Source organism: Empidonax traillii, unplaced genomic scaffold (genome assembly GCF_003031625.1).
Source record: "Empidonax traillii isolate 1590-97213 ecotype Southwest subspecies unplaced genomic scaffold, ASM303162v1 scaffold92:size1159251, whole genome shotgun sequence".
In the NCBI taxonomy this organism is placed as follows: Eukaryota; Metazoa; Chordata; class Aves; order Passeriformes; family Tyrannidae; genus Empidonax; species Empidonax traillii.
The window spans coordinates 924,053-941,483 of NW_020955285.1; the positions used below are offsets into that span (position 1 = coordinate 924,053).

The window sequence follows — 17,431 nt, forward strand, 5'->3', positions numbered from 1 at the left end:
GAAAGAGAAGAAATGTTAAACTGGAGATAATGTTAAGATGACTTGCAAACTGTAGCACCAGAAAACTTGATTTTATGATGCCTTATCCAATAGTCAGAGGATAATATTTATATGAATATTAAGTTCGCTCTTACATTGGGGAATCAGACAGCCTTTATATTCTGTTTGCCATTGGGAAAATGAGGTTATCTTAGTTGCCATTTCAATAGATATGTTTATATTTAATTTATACACCCACGTGCATGTGCTTTTAAAGCATTAAGTGTCTCTCTGGTAAGAGCTCAGCTCACTGTGGGCTGCTATAGTCCAGTCTAGTTAGGCTGGATAAGAAAGCAACAGTGTCCAGTAAACCATCCCTAATAGGTTTATCATTTGCCACAATGCTGATTATCTCTCCTGGTCACAGATCTTGTGTTACAGGTACATGGATATAAGCTTATATCTAGGCATAGTCTCAGCCAAGCTAGCACTGTGGTTGGCTGTAGGATCACTGCTTTGGAGAAAACGTAGTGCTGACAGGCATATGTGTTACCTTGTAAGTTTATTTTTTGGATCAGCAAATACCTAGTAGGATTTACAGAAATCTAAGGCAAACCTTAAATGAGAGGTTTAAGAAAAACTGAACACAACTGAGTAATTTTCTCTTGTTCCATCTATTAAAGTGTAGGCTTTTTGCCTTTGAAGACTGAATTTTGGCTACATTAAGAGGTCTGAGAGCAAGTAGAAACTTAAAAAATATTAATAAAATAAAAGCAAGGAAAGCAAATTTATTTACTTCATTAACTACTATATTATCAGTTTTTTAAAAATTATAATAGCTGTATATTTTTTTGCATCTTTTATCTTTATCAGTGTTATTTTTACCTGAAATTGGAGTTTATCAGTGCAGTCCTTTTAGCTAAATTATGAACTCAAAGTTTGGAGTGACCCAAGTGGTTCTTGGTGTCAGTTGGTTGTGTCTTCCCCTCAGTGATTCCCCTTTAAGTGCTCAAAAGGAAGCAAACTTGTAGCTTGTGTTGTTATACAGTGAATTAAATTGATACAACAAATGACTGGCCTTGATGCTGTTATAAAAGAAAAATAGAGACTTAAAGCCTTAATCTCTTATAAAATTCAAAACTGTAACATTGGAGTTCAAGTAACTCATCAATACACTATTTAGTTTTTAAATTCTGAAACCAGATTCTTAATGAGGATGCAGTACAGGTCATAACATCCTTCTGTAACATTTTAATAGACACTTTTCTGTTGAAATTTCATATTAAATGCATGTACCAAAGTGGTTTTGCTTCTTTTCAGTCAAAAAAACCACCCTTATTACATATGAATTTCAGCTTGGAATGTGGAACTACTTACTTACTGTTTCTTCCTTCGTATGCAGGATATTTTTGAGAGAGTGTAGCTGGAAAAATTGCATAACTTTTGAAAGACTTGAACTTGTGGTAGATACAATCAACTCTTAAGTTGAATGTGGAGAGGCTTCCAGTAGCAGCAAGAAAAAGGGGTACCTTTGATGCCATCATCTAGCCCTTCTGCCAGATGTCAAAGCTTTCTCGAGAACATTTGATCACTGCAGTTTTCTCAAATGAAAGAGGACAAGAATTAAGCATAAGCATTATTAGCATTAATAGTAATTATATAATAATAATTAATAATAAAATAAATAATAATAATAATTAGCTGAGAAACAGCTCAGATGCAAATTTAAAAAAACCCTCAACAACAACAAAACTGCCAAACTAAAAAATGCAAACAAACAAAACAAATTCTTCAGCATGCAGTTATAAATTCAAGCTTTTTAACAGAAGAACATTAAATTAAAAATCCAGTTATGCTCTGTCTAGGCAGTGTTTGTGCACATGATGGCACTTTCCCACCCTTACACATGTGAGGGTGAATTTGTATTTCTTATTTTCTCCTTTAAAAAGATACATACAACACAATATTTTTTAAATGCATTTTGACAAAACTACATGAGGAATAGTTGATATTTGAAAGCTTATTTCAGCACAACTCTTAGGGATGTAGCCATTGTTCTGCAAACTTATTATTTGAGGCCGAGCATACAACTATCATAGATGAAAAGGGACTCAAAGGAAAATCATTATTGAATGTATTTATTCTACCTTTCAGTATGATTTAAATTTTCTGTTTTCATTTTGGTTTGGATTTGGTTTTTTTCTTGCTTCCTTTGGAAAGATTTCTAATATCTAATTTATTTTCTAAATATATGTTTTTCTTGAGGACAAAAATTTAGACTCTCAGTTTTCCTCTTCACATATCTTGAAACACATCTTCTAACCCCAATGGTTATGCTTTATAAGCTGTAGATCTATTCCATTGTTGTTACAGAATGGAACTCTCATAGGCAGTTATTTCTCATAGGTTTCCCTAAATTAGTACAGGATGTTACTTTTTGTAGCATCATTTTAGGAGGTGCAACACTTGCTTTACCGAGTACTGCATATTCAGCTATTTGCACAACTTTTATACATGGAGGGTTTTTTTTAACTCATACAGATTTAACAAGGTTATTTTCAAATATATTACCTTGATCTAGGAAACCCTGAATTACTGATTATTGTGCAGCTTTTAGATGGGACACAGTCAGATCAGTTTGATCTTAAGCATGTTATCAAACTGTATTGCACATTAAAATGAGTATTAATATTTTTACAAATAAGCAATGGAAACCATAAAGAGCAGTCCTAAGATGTTTATTGTATTTTGTGATTTAGAAACTGTTTACTAAGAAAATAGGAACTCAAATAGGCCAGAACCCTTGCTTGTTTGGTTAATTTCTGGGAAAATAGAATTGCCTTATCAGATCCTCATGTCTCTCTGCCTGTTAGCTTGGCTGACAGTTTGACAGTGACTCTGCTGCAGAGGAGATGTTCAACAGGAAGTTTGTTTCATCAGCTGAAGGGAGCTGTAAACTGAGCTGAGGGGAACAGGGCTCACCTCAACTTGACCCACTTGTCAGCATCGGGGAGTTCAGCTCATTTATTTCCTGTAACTCTAATTGCAACCAAGAAAGTGGCATTCCTAAAAGGTTGGCTGTTTATATGTTTGTAGTTAAGACATGATTTATTGTCATGAGGAAGTCACGTTCCACACAGAGGTCTTTGAGAAGTTGGCAAATTAATTTTCTTTGAATATGCTTTTTTAGAAATACTCTTTGCTCTTAGGCCACAGTTTCTTCTTATTTAAGTGAAAGGAAAAAAGTTGGGAAATGACTACTTCAGTCATTCACTTAGGCAAAAACATGCAAGTATGACAGTTGTATTGGCAAGTAAAGCTCTCTTTGAAACATGGATATCTTGAATAAGTTTGAGGTTTAGATTTGACTCTCTAGTTTGCCATGGCAACAGTTCTTGTGCAATTACAACTGCAGACACATTTTACATGATTATCAGGAAGAAATCTGTACGAAAGAAGCGCTGCTGTCTATTACAGCACTGTTCCTTTTTTCCTCTTCCCAACCCTGTTCAGATGTGTGGCCTGTGGGAATACCTGTATGATGGGCAACTTGGACTAGTTGGCCTTTTGTCTACTACCTTACTTAATACATAAGCTAGGATAGTGTTTACTTCGCTGAAATGATCCTATATCTGGATGATGCCTGGTTTTTTGATTTGTTTTTTTTTTTTTTATTTTCCTATAGAGTATTTTTGCTTCGTCCCCTAAGGCTTATTCTAGGATGAGCATGTTAATGATCCAGGATCAGATTCAGTCCAAATTAGCCTATGCTGTTGCCATTATGGCTGTTAAAATAATTTTCTCTGAAACTAAAACAAAAGAAATCACCTAAGCTCTGTTAAATTCTGAGTCAGAGTGCGAAGTTGGGAAGCTAAAAACTGATGCTTGTCTGTCATATAAATGTCCCTTTGCTTCTGACTTTTGAGGAAATTTGTTATGTTTCAACTAAAAGGGAGTATATAGAGCCAATTTTCCATTAGCGATTCTGTTTTCAAACTAGACTGATGAATAATTTTGAAGTGATTTGCTTTTGTCCAATGAAATGCTAGTCCACAACTGGTTGTGCTCAGTAGAACAGCATGTGTATGGTATACCAGGTTTTGCTGTTGGCATGTTGCTGTTTTGTAACAAATGTAATTCACACTTCTTTACTTCACTCTCATATATATTTTCCCAGATAGTAATAATTTTTATTAAACCTGACAAAGGAGTGACAGTAAGGTATGTTAATGGTGGTAGGTAGTTTAGTCTGGGGTGAGTGCTTCGTTTTCATGCAAGGCCTGTGATCAATTTCTCTAGCAAACCAATTTTTATTTTAATGCAACTCTATAAAAGCAAAAATTATGTGATCTTCATTGATAAAAGGCTCAAACTAGCCTTTCATACAGGTTCTAGGATGGGATTGTCTAGGGAGTGTTTTTTGTCTCAAGCAAGAGATGATCTAATTTGAAAAAGTGTGAAACAGCAGGAGTTGTCACAGTCCATAGTGAAAATTTTGTGCCCAGGCTTGTACCTGCTTTTATGCTGACTGCTCATGTATCTTCTTTGAAATCAGTAATTGTTTTAGAGATGTGAGCTAATTACTGGAGGAATTTGTCAAAATGGATGCAGTTATGGCAGCTTATAGCTGCAAAAAGTTACCTGTAATTACATTTGAGCCAGACTTAACCTGCAAGGCATAACACCAGCTTAATTGAATGATACATTGTTCCATTTTGATTTCCATACCACTTTTTAAATGCATGCAACATTTAAAAGCTGCTTTTATTTCTTCCATTAGCTTTCACAGATCCAGGAAGTTAGCACTGTGTCAATAAAAAGAGAATAGCATATTCTATGCTCTTTAATTTTAAAGTGTTCTGATAAAGGCATGGGTCTAGTCCCAGAATTTCTATTGGATCCATAGGCAGAATAATAAACCATGTTTTCCTGTCTATTTCTGAGACATTTGCCTAGAGATATCAGACTTGCTTAAATATAAACCCATGTGAGAACAAGGCCTCACAATGTTGTTAGACTAAAAGTTTTGGTCTCATATTTTCATAAAACCTCTGCTCCTAGCACTCTACTTTAATTGCCTTAAATTATCATCTTAAGTCTGTCCATTTTCTTTGATTTTTGCCACTGTGTTGAGTAAGCAAGCTTGAAGAAGTAAATGCTAGAGAAACAAAACACATAAGGCAATTAAAGACAATGCTACATTTACTTCAGTTGTTTGTAATTTTTGCTTGGATTAATAATGTTTACCAAAACAGAACCAAATTTGCTATGCCAATGCAAAAATATCTAGAAATCTCAGGAGAAACTGGAAGGATGACCAAACCAAACTAAACTTAGCACTACTAATTAGGGATCATAGGAAACCTTTAATTTTTTTTTTCATTTTTTTTTTTAGATTTTAATAGTGTAATGTATTAAGAGGTCTATTCATGGCATGCTGTCTTTATATATTGCTTTGCTCATTATATACAGCTAGGCATTCCTGTTGAGTACATTCAGAGTTCTTTGCCTTCATAGGGGTACTGTCCTCATCAGTAACTTTCTTGCACCTTGTTCAAATTACAAAAAATCACTGATCTTTTAATAAAGGAAACCAAAGGAATTTTTGTTCATACATTGGGCATGAATTCTGACAGCATGTTAACATGTGTTCTTTGTTCTTCCATTACTGTGCTTTGGTGCTAGGTTCTTGACAATTACTGTATCAGATCTTGAGAAATACTTTGCTGAGTTGGTCTTTCACTTTTTGTATTTTTTCCCCTCCTGTTTTCTGCATCTGACTAAAAGGATGTGATTTATTTCAGGTGCTTTTTTTATTTAACGACATTTCTGTGGAAATGGAAAAGGTTTTCAGATATATCAAATGCCATCTTTTAACCAGAAAATCATAGAAAGCTTGCATCTCTGTTGCTTTGAGCTGAGTTAGGCTGAGAAAGTTTAGAGAATACCAATACTCTTGGGGCCTATCTCGAAATATGTTTTAAAAATGTCTAATGAGTAAAGCAAGAACAAAATTTGCAAGTAAAAAGCTGCATGAACCTGGCGAGTATGGTTTAATTTGTTAGATTTATGGTTGCCATAAATCTAAAAAAAAAACCCATATTCTTCCTTACATTAAATAAAATTATTTTCAACACAAGTAGCAACGAACTAATTGTAGTTACTTTTACTGCAGTGCTTGTATTATGGCTTATTTACCAGATTAAACTTTGCACATATTCTGGTGTATGTAGTCACAGCTTAGGTATTGTGAGCTCTGAACTTAGTCTCTTCGTTGTTAGTTAATATCTCACTGCAGCTGTGAAGTTTGAAAGCCTTTAAATATAGGGAAACTTGAACACATATTGACAAAGACGATACAAAATGCAGTTAATTTTCTGGCCCTAGCATCTAGACCTAGCCTTTCCTCATCTGTATGTATTGTATGCTTCTCACAGTAGTGCTCCTCAAAAATGATCAACAGGTTCTCCTAGGTTTCCAACTGCTCTTCCAACTTGAATAGTTTGTGTCGGGTAAATCCAGGGTAACTGGCAATCAAGAAAAAATCCCATCCATCCTTTATTTCAAGGCTTTTAAGATCTAAAATTTTCTCCCTGCTCTTCTTACTGCAGCCAGTGAGGAGTGGAGGGTACAAAGCTGCATATGAAAGTAATCTTAAGTACTGGATACTGTGACAAGAATTAGGCTGGCTTTCCACTTGCCCTTGACCACGTGCTTTTTTTCCTCTTTCTTTATACTGCAGTGCTGCAATTGGGGCAAGCTTTAGACAAGCTCACTGATCAGTAAAGAAATGTTTCTTCATTAGTGAGTTAGTTTTCCACCAAATCATCTCACTACAGCTGCCCTGCAGGTGTCTGATTGCTAGGTCAAGCAAAAGGAAGCATATGAGCGCAGGAGTACAGGAGTTGTCCCAAACATATCATTCCTCTGTTAGATGGGTTTAGTACGCTAAGAGGATAAATAACTTAAATGTCTCTAGGTTCTTTCCAACCAGATTAGGTCTACAGATATTTTCCTTGACTCCATACAGTTTTGCTTGTCTAAGCTTCTAACTCAAAGACTTTGGTCCCCATGGAAGGAACATACACATAGCTTTTTAAAAATCATTTGATGCGTACAAAGTAATCTTAGACTTTTCGATAAAACATAACATTTTTTGTTCTGAAAACTTTAGACTTTTTTATGACTCAGCTTTGGAATACAATGAATACACTGTTGCTAAATCTGTTTGTTATGAATAAAAACAGGTTCAGTACACAAAGTAACACATTAACATGTAGAACGAAATATAACAAATTTCTTGTGTGTAAACAGAGTAATTTTTCTCCTTTTTTTTTTTTTTTTTAAAAATCAATCACATACTCCTGTTCCTCACCTGTCTTTCCCATCCCCCCAGTGAAAATTCCTTCTTTGATAGAGGCTGGAGAATATCAAGGGCTATCATGTTTCAGAATGGCTACACTATCTCACTTGTTGCAGTAGGACTGAGGCCACAGGGCTGCCTTTACCGAAGGTGGTTTCTGTCCTTGTTCACTTGTTCTTAATTTGCGTCTACATGGCAAGGGCATGTAGGGATGGCACTGTAGGGGAAATTAGTTGGCAGTGGCGTCTCTATAAGCTTTTTATGTGCAGTTTAGGGTAATATTTTAGAGTAGTTCAAGTACCACCTGGGGCATTGGATTCCAGGTGTCTCTTACAGCACGTTAGCTATAGTCATGGAATGCATTTTCTAGTGTTGTTTCATCTTAAAATAATCTAGATGAGTGGCTCAGGTTGCTCGGCCATGCAAACCAGAGCAGGATAAACTGGGGCAATTGGGAGACTGATTTCAAAACTGTATTTGTGATTTGAACTAAAATATGTCATTATTTGCTTTCTTCAAAGCACTGGGTATTACTCTTTTCAAGGGTAGCTTAGCTTCGCTCCATTCTACTGAGAACCAGCAGAAAGCAGTAGGAGGGTTTTAAACCTCAAATTTATCTAAAGTAATAGGAGCTGATGGCTGTTTGATAGAGCAAATTTTACAAATGTTAACAGGTTAAAAATTTTAAAGGGAAATCATATTTTGAAATAATTGGTTTATATATGCTCCATGTATACAGGGATATTACCTAAAAAAAAAAAAACCCAAATACTGATTTGGGTCAGCTGTATTGAACAGAGAAGCAGCAGGGGGAGGAAGGGAAGGCTGTAAGAAAGGGGAAGTAGAAGAAAGGAGTACCTACATTGCATTCATTGTTCATATTTTCAGAGTAATATAGTATCATCAGGTGATGCTGGTAAATTTCCCCCCTCCTGAAAAAGAAATTATAATAAAAGAACAAATTAATGCTGATACTATGCATTTTCACATCCGTTAGTAATACCACATAGAAGTAACAATTGGGGGTCTTATCATTTTAGGACAGGAGAAAAATAGCATCTTAAAACAAAACACAGCAAATTCCCTTCCATTTTCGTGTTGTTTTGAGAGAGTATCAGTGTTTCTGTGTAATGGTTAATGCTCCAAGAAACTCTTAAATTGTGTGTTTTGAGAGGGCCTTTTTATAGATGAAAACAAGTGAAGGGAGCATGTTCTAGCAATTGATTTTGGGATCATACGAATTCCCCATGACTCGCTTTCTACCCTTTTAATTATTGGTAATTTCTTTTTGGTGAGATCAGTGATTTAGAAAGCAAAGTATTTTGTGCTTAAATGATACCTACTTTTCAAAATACTACAAGATAGCTAATTTAGACTATAATAGCTAACAGCTTATTCTGTCCACATGTTTTTCATTTTCCTTAAGCGTTACTGTCTTGTTCAAGATGATACAGGAAATCTATGTCAAAGTAACGGTTAAAATCCTGCAATGTCTGGCTCTAAGCCCCGTTCTCCACTAGTCTCTGCTGCTGTGAAGCATGTTTGTATTTTTTTATGTCTAAAAAGAAAAATAACACTTTATTTTTAATTTTAAAAATGTTTAGAAGTGTCACTTTGATGTAATGTATTCCCACCTATTAAAATGTTCTGTATTTTAACTAGACACTTTATTCCAGCAATCCATCAAAAACTGGAAGCAGATGGAACGGAAAAAGTAGAAGGATCCATGACGCAAAAACTGGAGAATGTACTGAACAGTAAGTTTTGTCCTTCCAGCAGCAACTATTTATGGATTTTGAACTTTCTAACAAGCTTTAATATATTCCTAGGAATAGAGTAGAAAGTAGAAAACAGTACAGCCTCTCGTGCCCTTCCCTGTTTGATGGTAGTGGTTTTAGGGTGTGATAGAAATACACCTTTTGAAATAAGTCACAGCTCTTCCCATCACTTTCGCTGGTGTTTATGATCACAAAATAAATATCAAAGTAAAGATATACTAAATCATTTAATTTTGGTGATATCTCAGTTTTGGACAAAGAGTGGACAGAGTGGACAAAGAAAACAGAGGAACTATGTGGACAGACAGAACTGTAGAAGGATGAGCAGAGCTGAGTACCAGGATTGTAAAAAGCTCGAGTAAAAGCAGAAAAAAGCCCAAATATAAGCTGTTTGCAATAACAAAGTCTATTAACAGGATCATTTCCACTTAATGTGTTGGCATTTAGACTATTTGGCATGAGCATTCTTTCTAGAAACCTTGAAAAGCTGTCAGTACTTTCTTTTCTGTTTTTCTGTATTAGCTCTGAGGTTGCATTGAGAGAGATGGCTTGAATTTGCTGCAGTTCGGTATGCGTTTCATCAGATCAAAAAAGCTACTTTTTTTTTTTTTTTTCATTCTGGGACTTCTGCCAAGATAATTTTACTTTGTTTCATTGTGATTTTTTTCACAGAGGAAGGGATGTTTCCCTTAGTGCTGTATCAATAAGCAGGAATGACATGCAGATAGCTGACTCAGTGTTGGAAAGTCTGAGTGTGTTTTATGAAATCAAGAAAGTGACATGGAAGTTCACTGTTTTTCTTGTCTTGTATGAAGAAAGCAGTGACTGTATGTGTGTTTGTGTGGGGAGCACAAAGAAAGCAGAGGGTTTTCTGAACAACTCTAGCTCGTTTCAGTAGAGATTCATTAATGCTCACAATAAAGGTGTAGTTAAAAAAATGACCAAAAAACACCACAAAAAAATGTCACACCACTGTATAAAGACTATAGCATGTGTCTGTGTCTAGGGTAGAGGAAAGAAACATTTGCTGAAATATTCCAGTGCAATTCTCAGTGCTCTGTATTTATGCCATGTCATGCACTAAACGCAGATTCCTTGGAGAGCACTTTTCCTTGTACAAAATTGTGTGAAAGATTTTAAATAAAAAAGCAAAAATATTGGTCTGTGATCTTCTTTTCCCATATGCACTAATATGAGACAAATTTACCTACAACGTATAATTACTGTTGCATTTGATAAATGGTAGCTGAACTCTGTATGTAGACAATGCAGACCATCTTTTTCAAGCTGGATCTGTAGAGGAACTTGTGCCAGACACTTCAGAGTGGTTTTAAGTTTGGCTCTGCTATGAAAAAATTTGGCTGCTTTTCCTCATGATACTTTGCAAGTCACGATGGGTGGGAGGCAGGAAAGTAGGACTACAAGGATTTAAAAAGAGTAAATAACATTATGCAAAGTAGTTTGGGATCAAAGCTTTGTTTCTTGTCTGACCATTGAAAAAAAAAAGCGGGAAAAAAAAGAGCTTCCATAATCCACAAGTAACAGGGCCTGCTTTCAAACGTGACTTCAATTCTTTAGTTGAATTTTACATTTTAGGGACTATACATGCATGTTTGGGGAGACAGTTGGTGTTGTGTGAGCTTGGTTACAAAATCCTAAAAATAAGGATGTTTTCCACAGTATCTGAATGTATGTTAAGAGGGTTCCTAATTATTGAATTGAAATGACATGGGGTAGTAGAGTTACAATTTGGTGTTGTAGGTGCAGTTATAAATGTTTAGAGTTTTTGCAAAATTTAATTGCTAAACAAGGTGTTAAATATATGTTATTTAAAACGTACGGTGTCCTATAATGAATTTAATGAAGAATTGCACATTAAAAGAGTCGATCAAATTTCATTATGTGATGTTTTTGTCAGACTCTGTGACAGACAGCTGTTGGATAACTAGATTTATTTTGAAGTAAGAAAATTCATGCACTGTAGATGAGTTGTGTTTTTAAAACAGTTAGTCAATATAAGACCTGAAAGTTTATCCATGGATTGTTTAGGTTTAGATTGTTCATCAATAATCAAGAGATAAAGATGGTAATGTTGAAAGGATTTGGAGGGATGGGGAGGGCAGAAATTTTACAATATTTTAATTCTAAAAAGACAGACTTGCATGAAGTATTGAATTTCATGAAGACTTTAGTAAGTAATTTGATATATTTCAATTTCTTTGTAAAACAGAAATAGCCTTAGGAAAAAAAAAAAAAAGTAAAATCATTTACCTGAATCAAGGATTTATACAGCAAATTATTTCATAAAGATATGAAGATAGAAATCACTGTGCTCTTCCTGCAGTTGTCAATCACCTTTTAAAAAGGTTTGCATTGAATTTTTAAAAAAGAAAACAAACCAACAACTTTTTGAATATAACTTCACTTCCCAGGTACAGTACATGGCTTCTGGGCTGTTTAAAAAAAGGCACAAGAAACATCTGAATTCAGACAAAGCAAATGTTAACTTACTGGAAGGATTTACAAAACAACATTTTTTATAACCTTGAGAAAAATCATACTTTACCAGTGGTCTGTATTTAAATGTCCAGCTAGCTGTTTTCATTGTGCATTTCTCCTTAATGGATTAAAGTATTCTATGCTGAACAGTATGCAGTAGAAATAGCTGTCCTGACAAAACTTTTTTTACATCAAGGCTTCAAAATTTCAACAAAGTTTAAACATTATTTAGATATAACAATTATTTTACAAAGACTACTTTTAACATGAGCGGGCCACCCACAGTGTTGACTAGAGAAAATGGCATGCAAGCCACCCAGCGAGACTGATGTAATTTTTTTTCATCTTTGCTTAAAGTATAGTCACTAGACCAGATAATGTAGAAACTTCTACACGCAACGATCAAAAAAGCTAAAACAGTTCCACTTTTGTTTTTTGGAGTTTTTTGGTTAATTAAAAGCAAGTCACAGGTTGAAAAATGTAAATATTCACATGCAATGAAAATCTTCTCTACCATAAATGTAATTTTATTATTCTGTGTTATAAAATAATCTCCATTAGAAAACAGGATGCTTTTTAGCTTGGATAGAAAAGGTTTTAGGGCTATATTTAATGTATTTATTGAAGAGTATCTGCAAATATTATAAAGACAAATGCATGAAATTGTTGACCAAGGCTTGATCCTGTGTGTGATGAAACCAGTAAGAATTTAAATGCAATGTGAAGACAATTCTGTTACAGTGACCAGCTAGTTAGACTTTTTTCAGCCATAACATTGTCCTTGTCTTAATCATTGGTACTTTTTAGTGATTCACTTAAATATCAAATATTGCTAATAATTTGTAAGACTTGATTTGAAAACACAAAAATTATTTGCAAAACCTGGTCATAGTTTTTAAAGCTATGATAGTTAATATCATAATTGAATTATATTTTTTTAAAAAATAAAACTTTCTTTTGCTTTTTCCATATCCTGAGATGCATAATTTGGTTGTAAAATGTACATCTGGAGCCAAAGCAAACTATAAAATATCTGCAGCAAAAGCTAAGCATTTGAAATAGGAAAGAGTGATTGTTTTTAATTGCACAGGGGTCTTACCACATTAAAATGCTAAGTGGTTCCCTTTGAAATAGTATTTCAGCAGTTGTAAAATGTTAACACAGTTAAATAAAAAGTATGAAAATCAGCAATAATTACTCATTTGCTCTAAAAAATTTGAACAACTCATTAAAATGAAGAAAATCTGTTTGTGATTTCAACTGATTACTTACTCTACTTTCTCTTATTGTCATCCTTTTTGAAATAGGAGCCAGTAACACAGCAGATACCTTATTTCAAGAAGTGCTGGGTCGCAAGGACAAAGCTGATTCAACGAGAAACGCGCTTAATGTTCTTCAGCGTTTTAAATTTCTTTTCAATCTTCCCTTAAATATTGAAAGAAATATCCAGAAGGTATAATGCTTTAAAAATAATTTTCTATTTGCTGAAAGGAGTCTGTTGAATTTAGTCTTTTTCTTGACAAATATAAATTCTTGGTTTTGTTTTTAAGGGCGATTATGATGTGGTTATTAATGACTACGAAAAAGCCAAGTCCCTCTTTGGAAAGACAGAGGTTCAAGTATTCAAAAAATGTAAGATATGCGCTCTGCTATTTAATGGGTTTGGTGGTTTTTTTAACTTACAGGCTGAAAAGCACATAGTAGACTAAAAAGCTTTATGTGGATTTGATATGGATTTCTATCCATACAAATTATGGATTTATAGGAACTATTAACATGGTATTTCTGGCAAGTATACAACACTCTGAGTGAGTTGTTGTATACCACACAACATGAAATCACAGCCAATTTTATTTATTTATTCAGGCTTGGTATTACTGGACATTAAAAAAGGTTACAGTAATTAAAATGTGACTTTGGGTATCTCTCACTGGCATATTGTTGAAAGACTTGAAAGTCTAATTTTCTGCATTTGTAAAACTGTCATGTGCAAAATTTTCGGATGTGGCTTGTTTTAAAATGAGTTATATTGATTTCCACATTAACACCAGAAGTGTCTGATATCCTAGGAAAATAATGTAATTTTCAGTTCATAGCACTGCTGAAGGACACATTGGTTTTGTTTCCGCTCCCTACTCCTAGATTATGCAGAAGTTGAAACCAGAATTGAAGCTTTACGAGAACTTTTGTTGGATAAGCTGCTTGAAACTCCATCAACGTTGCATGATCAGAAACGTTATATAAGGTAATCATTTGAGTGGTGCCTTCATCAGACATATGGTGTTAGATGTGTATTTAAATGTTTCCTAAATATGGTAGTGAATAGTTTTACTGTGGTTTAAATACTTATTTTAAAACTGTAAGTAGAGTATTTTGAGATTTTATGATTATATAAATAATGGCAATGGAATGTTACATTTTATTTGAATGACTGAAAAACAGTTCTTGAATGAGAATAATGAAGCATAAGTGAGATTTTAATTTAATTTTTTAAAAATCTTCAGGCATGTTTAGATTCCCTTGCTTTCTCTAAACCATCATATTGCAAGCTGTGTTTGAGATGGTTATTCGCAGTTTGCATGCCTCAAAATAGATTCTGTATTTACTTGTCTTACACTTTAGCTTGGCTAGTGTTGAAATGGAATCATCCTGAGTCAGATAACAGGGAGATTTTAATCCAAACTGTCCTTCAAATTTGGCTCTTTTACTGCTCAGGCTAAATAATGAAGTTACTTAATATTTCATGAACATGAACTGGTTCCCCAGTTTTCGTTAATGTTTCTAGATTTTCTTTTTTTTTCACAGAGCTGATATCAAAGTGTGTTGTAGGGATACTGACACAAGTTGAATGGACCTTCTGCTGATAGACTTGAACCTTACAGTGCTTGGTGCCAAACTTAAGAGTGTTCTGGAACATTTAGTGGCTTTATTTAGAAAGCTTTTGAGGTGTGGATGCTACTAGGACCCCTAGTGTGTCTTCAAAACCTCACTGCTTTTTTCAGTTATCTTAAGAGATGTGGACTAAATGTGCTTTGTTGGAAGCATTTGTAAAATTCTGACTCTTGCATAAAGGTCTTCAATGTTTTGTGTGCACACCAGGCCCAGTCACACAGGACCAAGTGTGGTGTTGGTATCTTATGTTATGTGCCTTCATGTTATGTGAGTTTGAGTACAGTGACCTGTGTGCATTTATGTGGAGTGCTTCTCATTCTCTTGCATACTTTATAAATATTGCCTATTTGCTGGAATTGTGTTTTAAGATGAATAGTTAAGCATTTTGTGTCTATGAAGAAGTCACTGCTATTTCCTTTACCTGTCAGTCTTGAAAACTGTAAAGAGCAACTGCTTTATCTAAGCCATTTTTACCTTTTCTAAGGAATATTTGAAAAAATCATAGTTGTACATGTGGCTTATTCCAGTTGGATTTTGTTTGGGGCCTTTTTTTTGGTTGGGGTTTTGTTTGTTTCTTGATTGGGCTTTTGGTGCATTTCTTTTTTGAGTTGGTTGCTTTTTAGTTTTTTGTTAGCCCCTTACCTTGAAGTATTGAATCTTTAAAAGTATCCCAACCTACATTAAAACAGACTGTGTTAATGTAATTTCCAAATGTATTTCACATGTAGAACAATATAATGAAGGAGAGCACGGAGTGAACAGATGTGTAATAATTTAGTTCTAATGAATTGACAAAATCCCAGCCTACAAAATGATTTAGCTAGTTTCACTACTGTAGATAATGCTAAGGCGGTTATACTAGTGTAAATTTTCTGGAGGCAAGGTGTGAAATAAGTTTTCTTCAGAGCACTTCAGGTAAAAGGCAATTAACAAAATCCTAATTTTAAAATTGTTTGGATAAACCCTGCTATTTTTATGACATTTTTTCTTCCTTGATGAATTTGTTTTGTATGTCTCTGAAGTCTAAGGCTGAGCAAGACCTGAAATACTGTGATTTTTCTCCCTCAGATATTCAGTGTTTATAATTAAGCTTCAGTTCATGATTTCCTCTCATTGTCTTATGGTGTTTACATATTTAATTATTTTATACTGTCCAGGAATAGTTTACCATAGCACTTAACAACCAAGAAGGTATATTTCTTTCAAGACCAGTAATAATTTTTTTATTTTATTTGATGCCTAAGAGAAGACTAAAGTCCCTCTTAACACTGAGGAAGGACTAGAGCTCATAATTGATAGATGTCACCCTCTCAAAATGGTTAGTTGTGTAATTTTCTCATCCATCCAACCAATCCTACTTCAAGAGTTTATTTTTTGTTCAAGCACCGCAGACATTTGTCAAAGACAGAATTTTGAACACAGTCATAATTAACGTAAGGTATTATTGTAGTAATACAGCTTTTGTGAGGGAGTTAAACATTCCCTGCACTGCTTGAGGTAGTAAACCAATAGTCTTCACCTTAAGCTTCTTTAATTTTTTTTAATCTGTTCTGCTTCTCATTAATGCAGAATGTAATGGAATGACTTAAATAGTAGAGCAGCTACCTCTGTTTTTGAAAATACTCTTTTGAAAGTACTGTTGTCCGATAGTCTTGAATGCTACACATTAGACTATATTCCTTCTGTGTTCTCTGCAAAATCACAGCAGCTGGCTTCTAATACTCCTCTCTCCCTGAAGACAGACAGTGTTTTGCTTCTGCAAATTAGAAGCTCCAGTCCTTTTTGTTATCTCTCCCCCCTCCTTTTTTTTTGCATACCATGTGCATACATAAAAACACCAGACCAAAACAAACAAAAAAAGCCAACCCAGGAGCTTGGTTTACATTTGTTTGTTGCATGCATGTGCTAAAATTAATGAGCTGCCAGAAATCAGTTCTTTCTGTAATTACTTGTTAAGATTACATGGTGATACAATCAGAACATATGCAGTAGGAAGAAAAATACCGTATTTTATGTGCTTGAGGTGTCATCACTGGTTCCAAGTGAAATATGAAACACTAAACTGCAACCTTGAAGATAAATAGTTTGGTTTCCCTCATACTTTACTAGAGGCACAACTGAAAATGTGTATTAATTTGATATTAACGATATATGGTTTTGTTTATTTCTGTAAGGTTTTTTTGGTGGAATTTTACCTCACTGAATGAGGAAGGGAGAATGCAGTGGGCATGAGCACATCTTAACACCTATTCTTGCATTTTTAAAACTATGTAAAAAAAAAAAAGTATTTCTTAGTACATCTTCAGTCTGTTTTAATGAGGCCTTCAGTGTGTCAAGTCAGAGCTGTGATTTTTGGACTGGGTTTTACAGATATCTTTCTGATCTTCATGCGCCTGGGGACCCGGCTTGGCAGTGCATTGGTGCTCAACATCAGTGGATTCTGCAGCTCATGCACAACTGTAAGGAGAGCTATGTTAAAGAACAAAAAGGCAAGGACACATTTTTTATTTTAAATATATATATGTGTTTGACATTTAGAAGTTTGGCATTGCCTTTTATTTGACAAGTACAGATGATAGTTGGTTTTTTTCCCATCAATTTTGATAACTTTTTACAGAGTTGAATGCTGACTTGTATTTTTTTCTTTATTCTATTATAAAAGCAAAACAGCAGTTGGAGTTTTCTTTTTGTTTGACTTACAACTTCTAAGCCTTTTACATGGGAAAAGATTAAATTTCAATCATTTATCTATATTTTACTGTCCTCTTGAAATATTTCTTTGAGGTCACATGAAGTTTGGATTGTTCTCTGAATCTGCCAGTTAGATTATTTTGTCACAAGACATGCTGTTAGTATATGGATACACAGGAAATTGGGGCACAGTGGAATAATATGTCATTTCTTGATATGCTGTGAATAA

The 17,431-nt window shown here is 34.4% G+C and overlaps 1 protein-coding gene across 3 annotated transcripts in view; it reads left to right on the forward strand.

Annotated features, from left to right (window-relative positions):
• EXOC2 (exocyst complex component 2) overlaps positions 1–17,431 on the forward strand; it is a 121,815-nt gene that overhangs the window by 34,285 nt on the left and 70,099 nt on the right. For all 3 annotated transcript variants that reach the window (XM_027881665.1, XM_027881667.1, XM_027881666.1), the window contains exons 7-11: positions 9,019–9,099; positions 12,927–13,072; positions 13,170–13,251; positions 13,762–13,864; positions 16,882–17,000. In XM_027881665.1, coding sequence (XP_027737466.1) covers positions 9,019–9,099; positions 12,927–13,072; positions 13,170–13,251; positions 13,762–13,864; positions 16,882–17,000 — 531 coding nt within the window. The remainder of the gene's footprint in view (positions 1–9,018; positions 9,100–12,926; positions 13,073–13,169; positions 13,252–13,761; positions 13,865–16,881; positions 17,001–17,431) is intronic.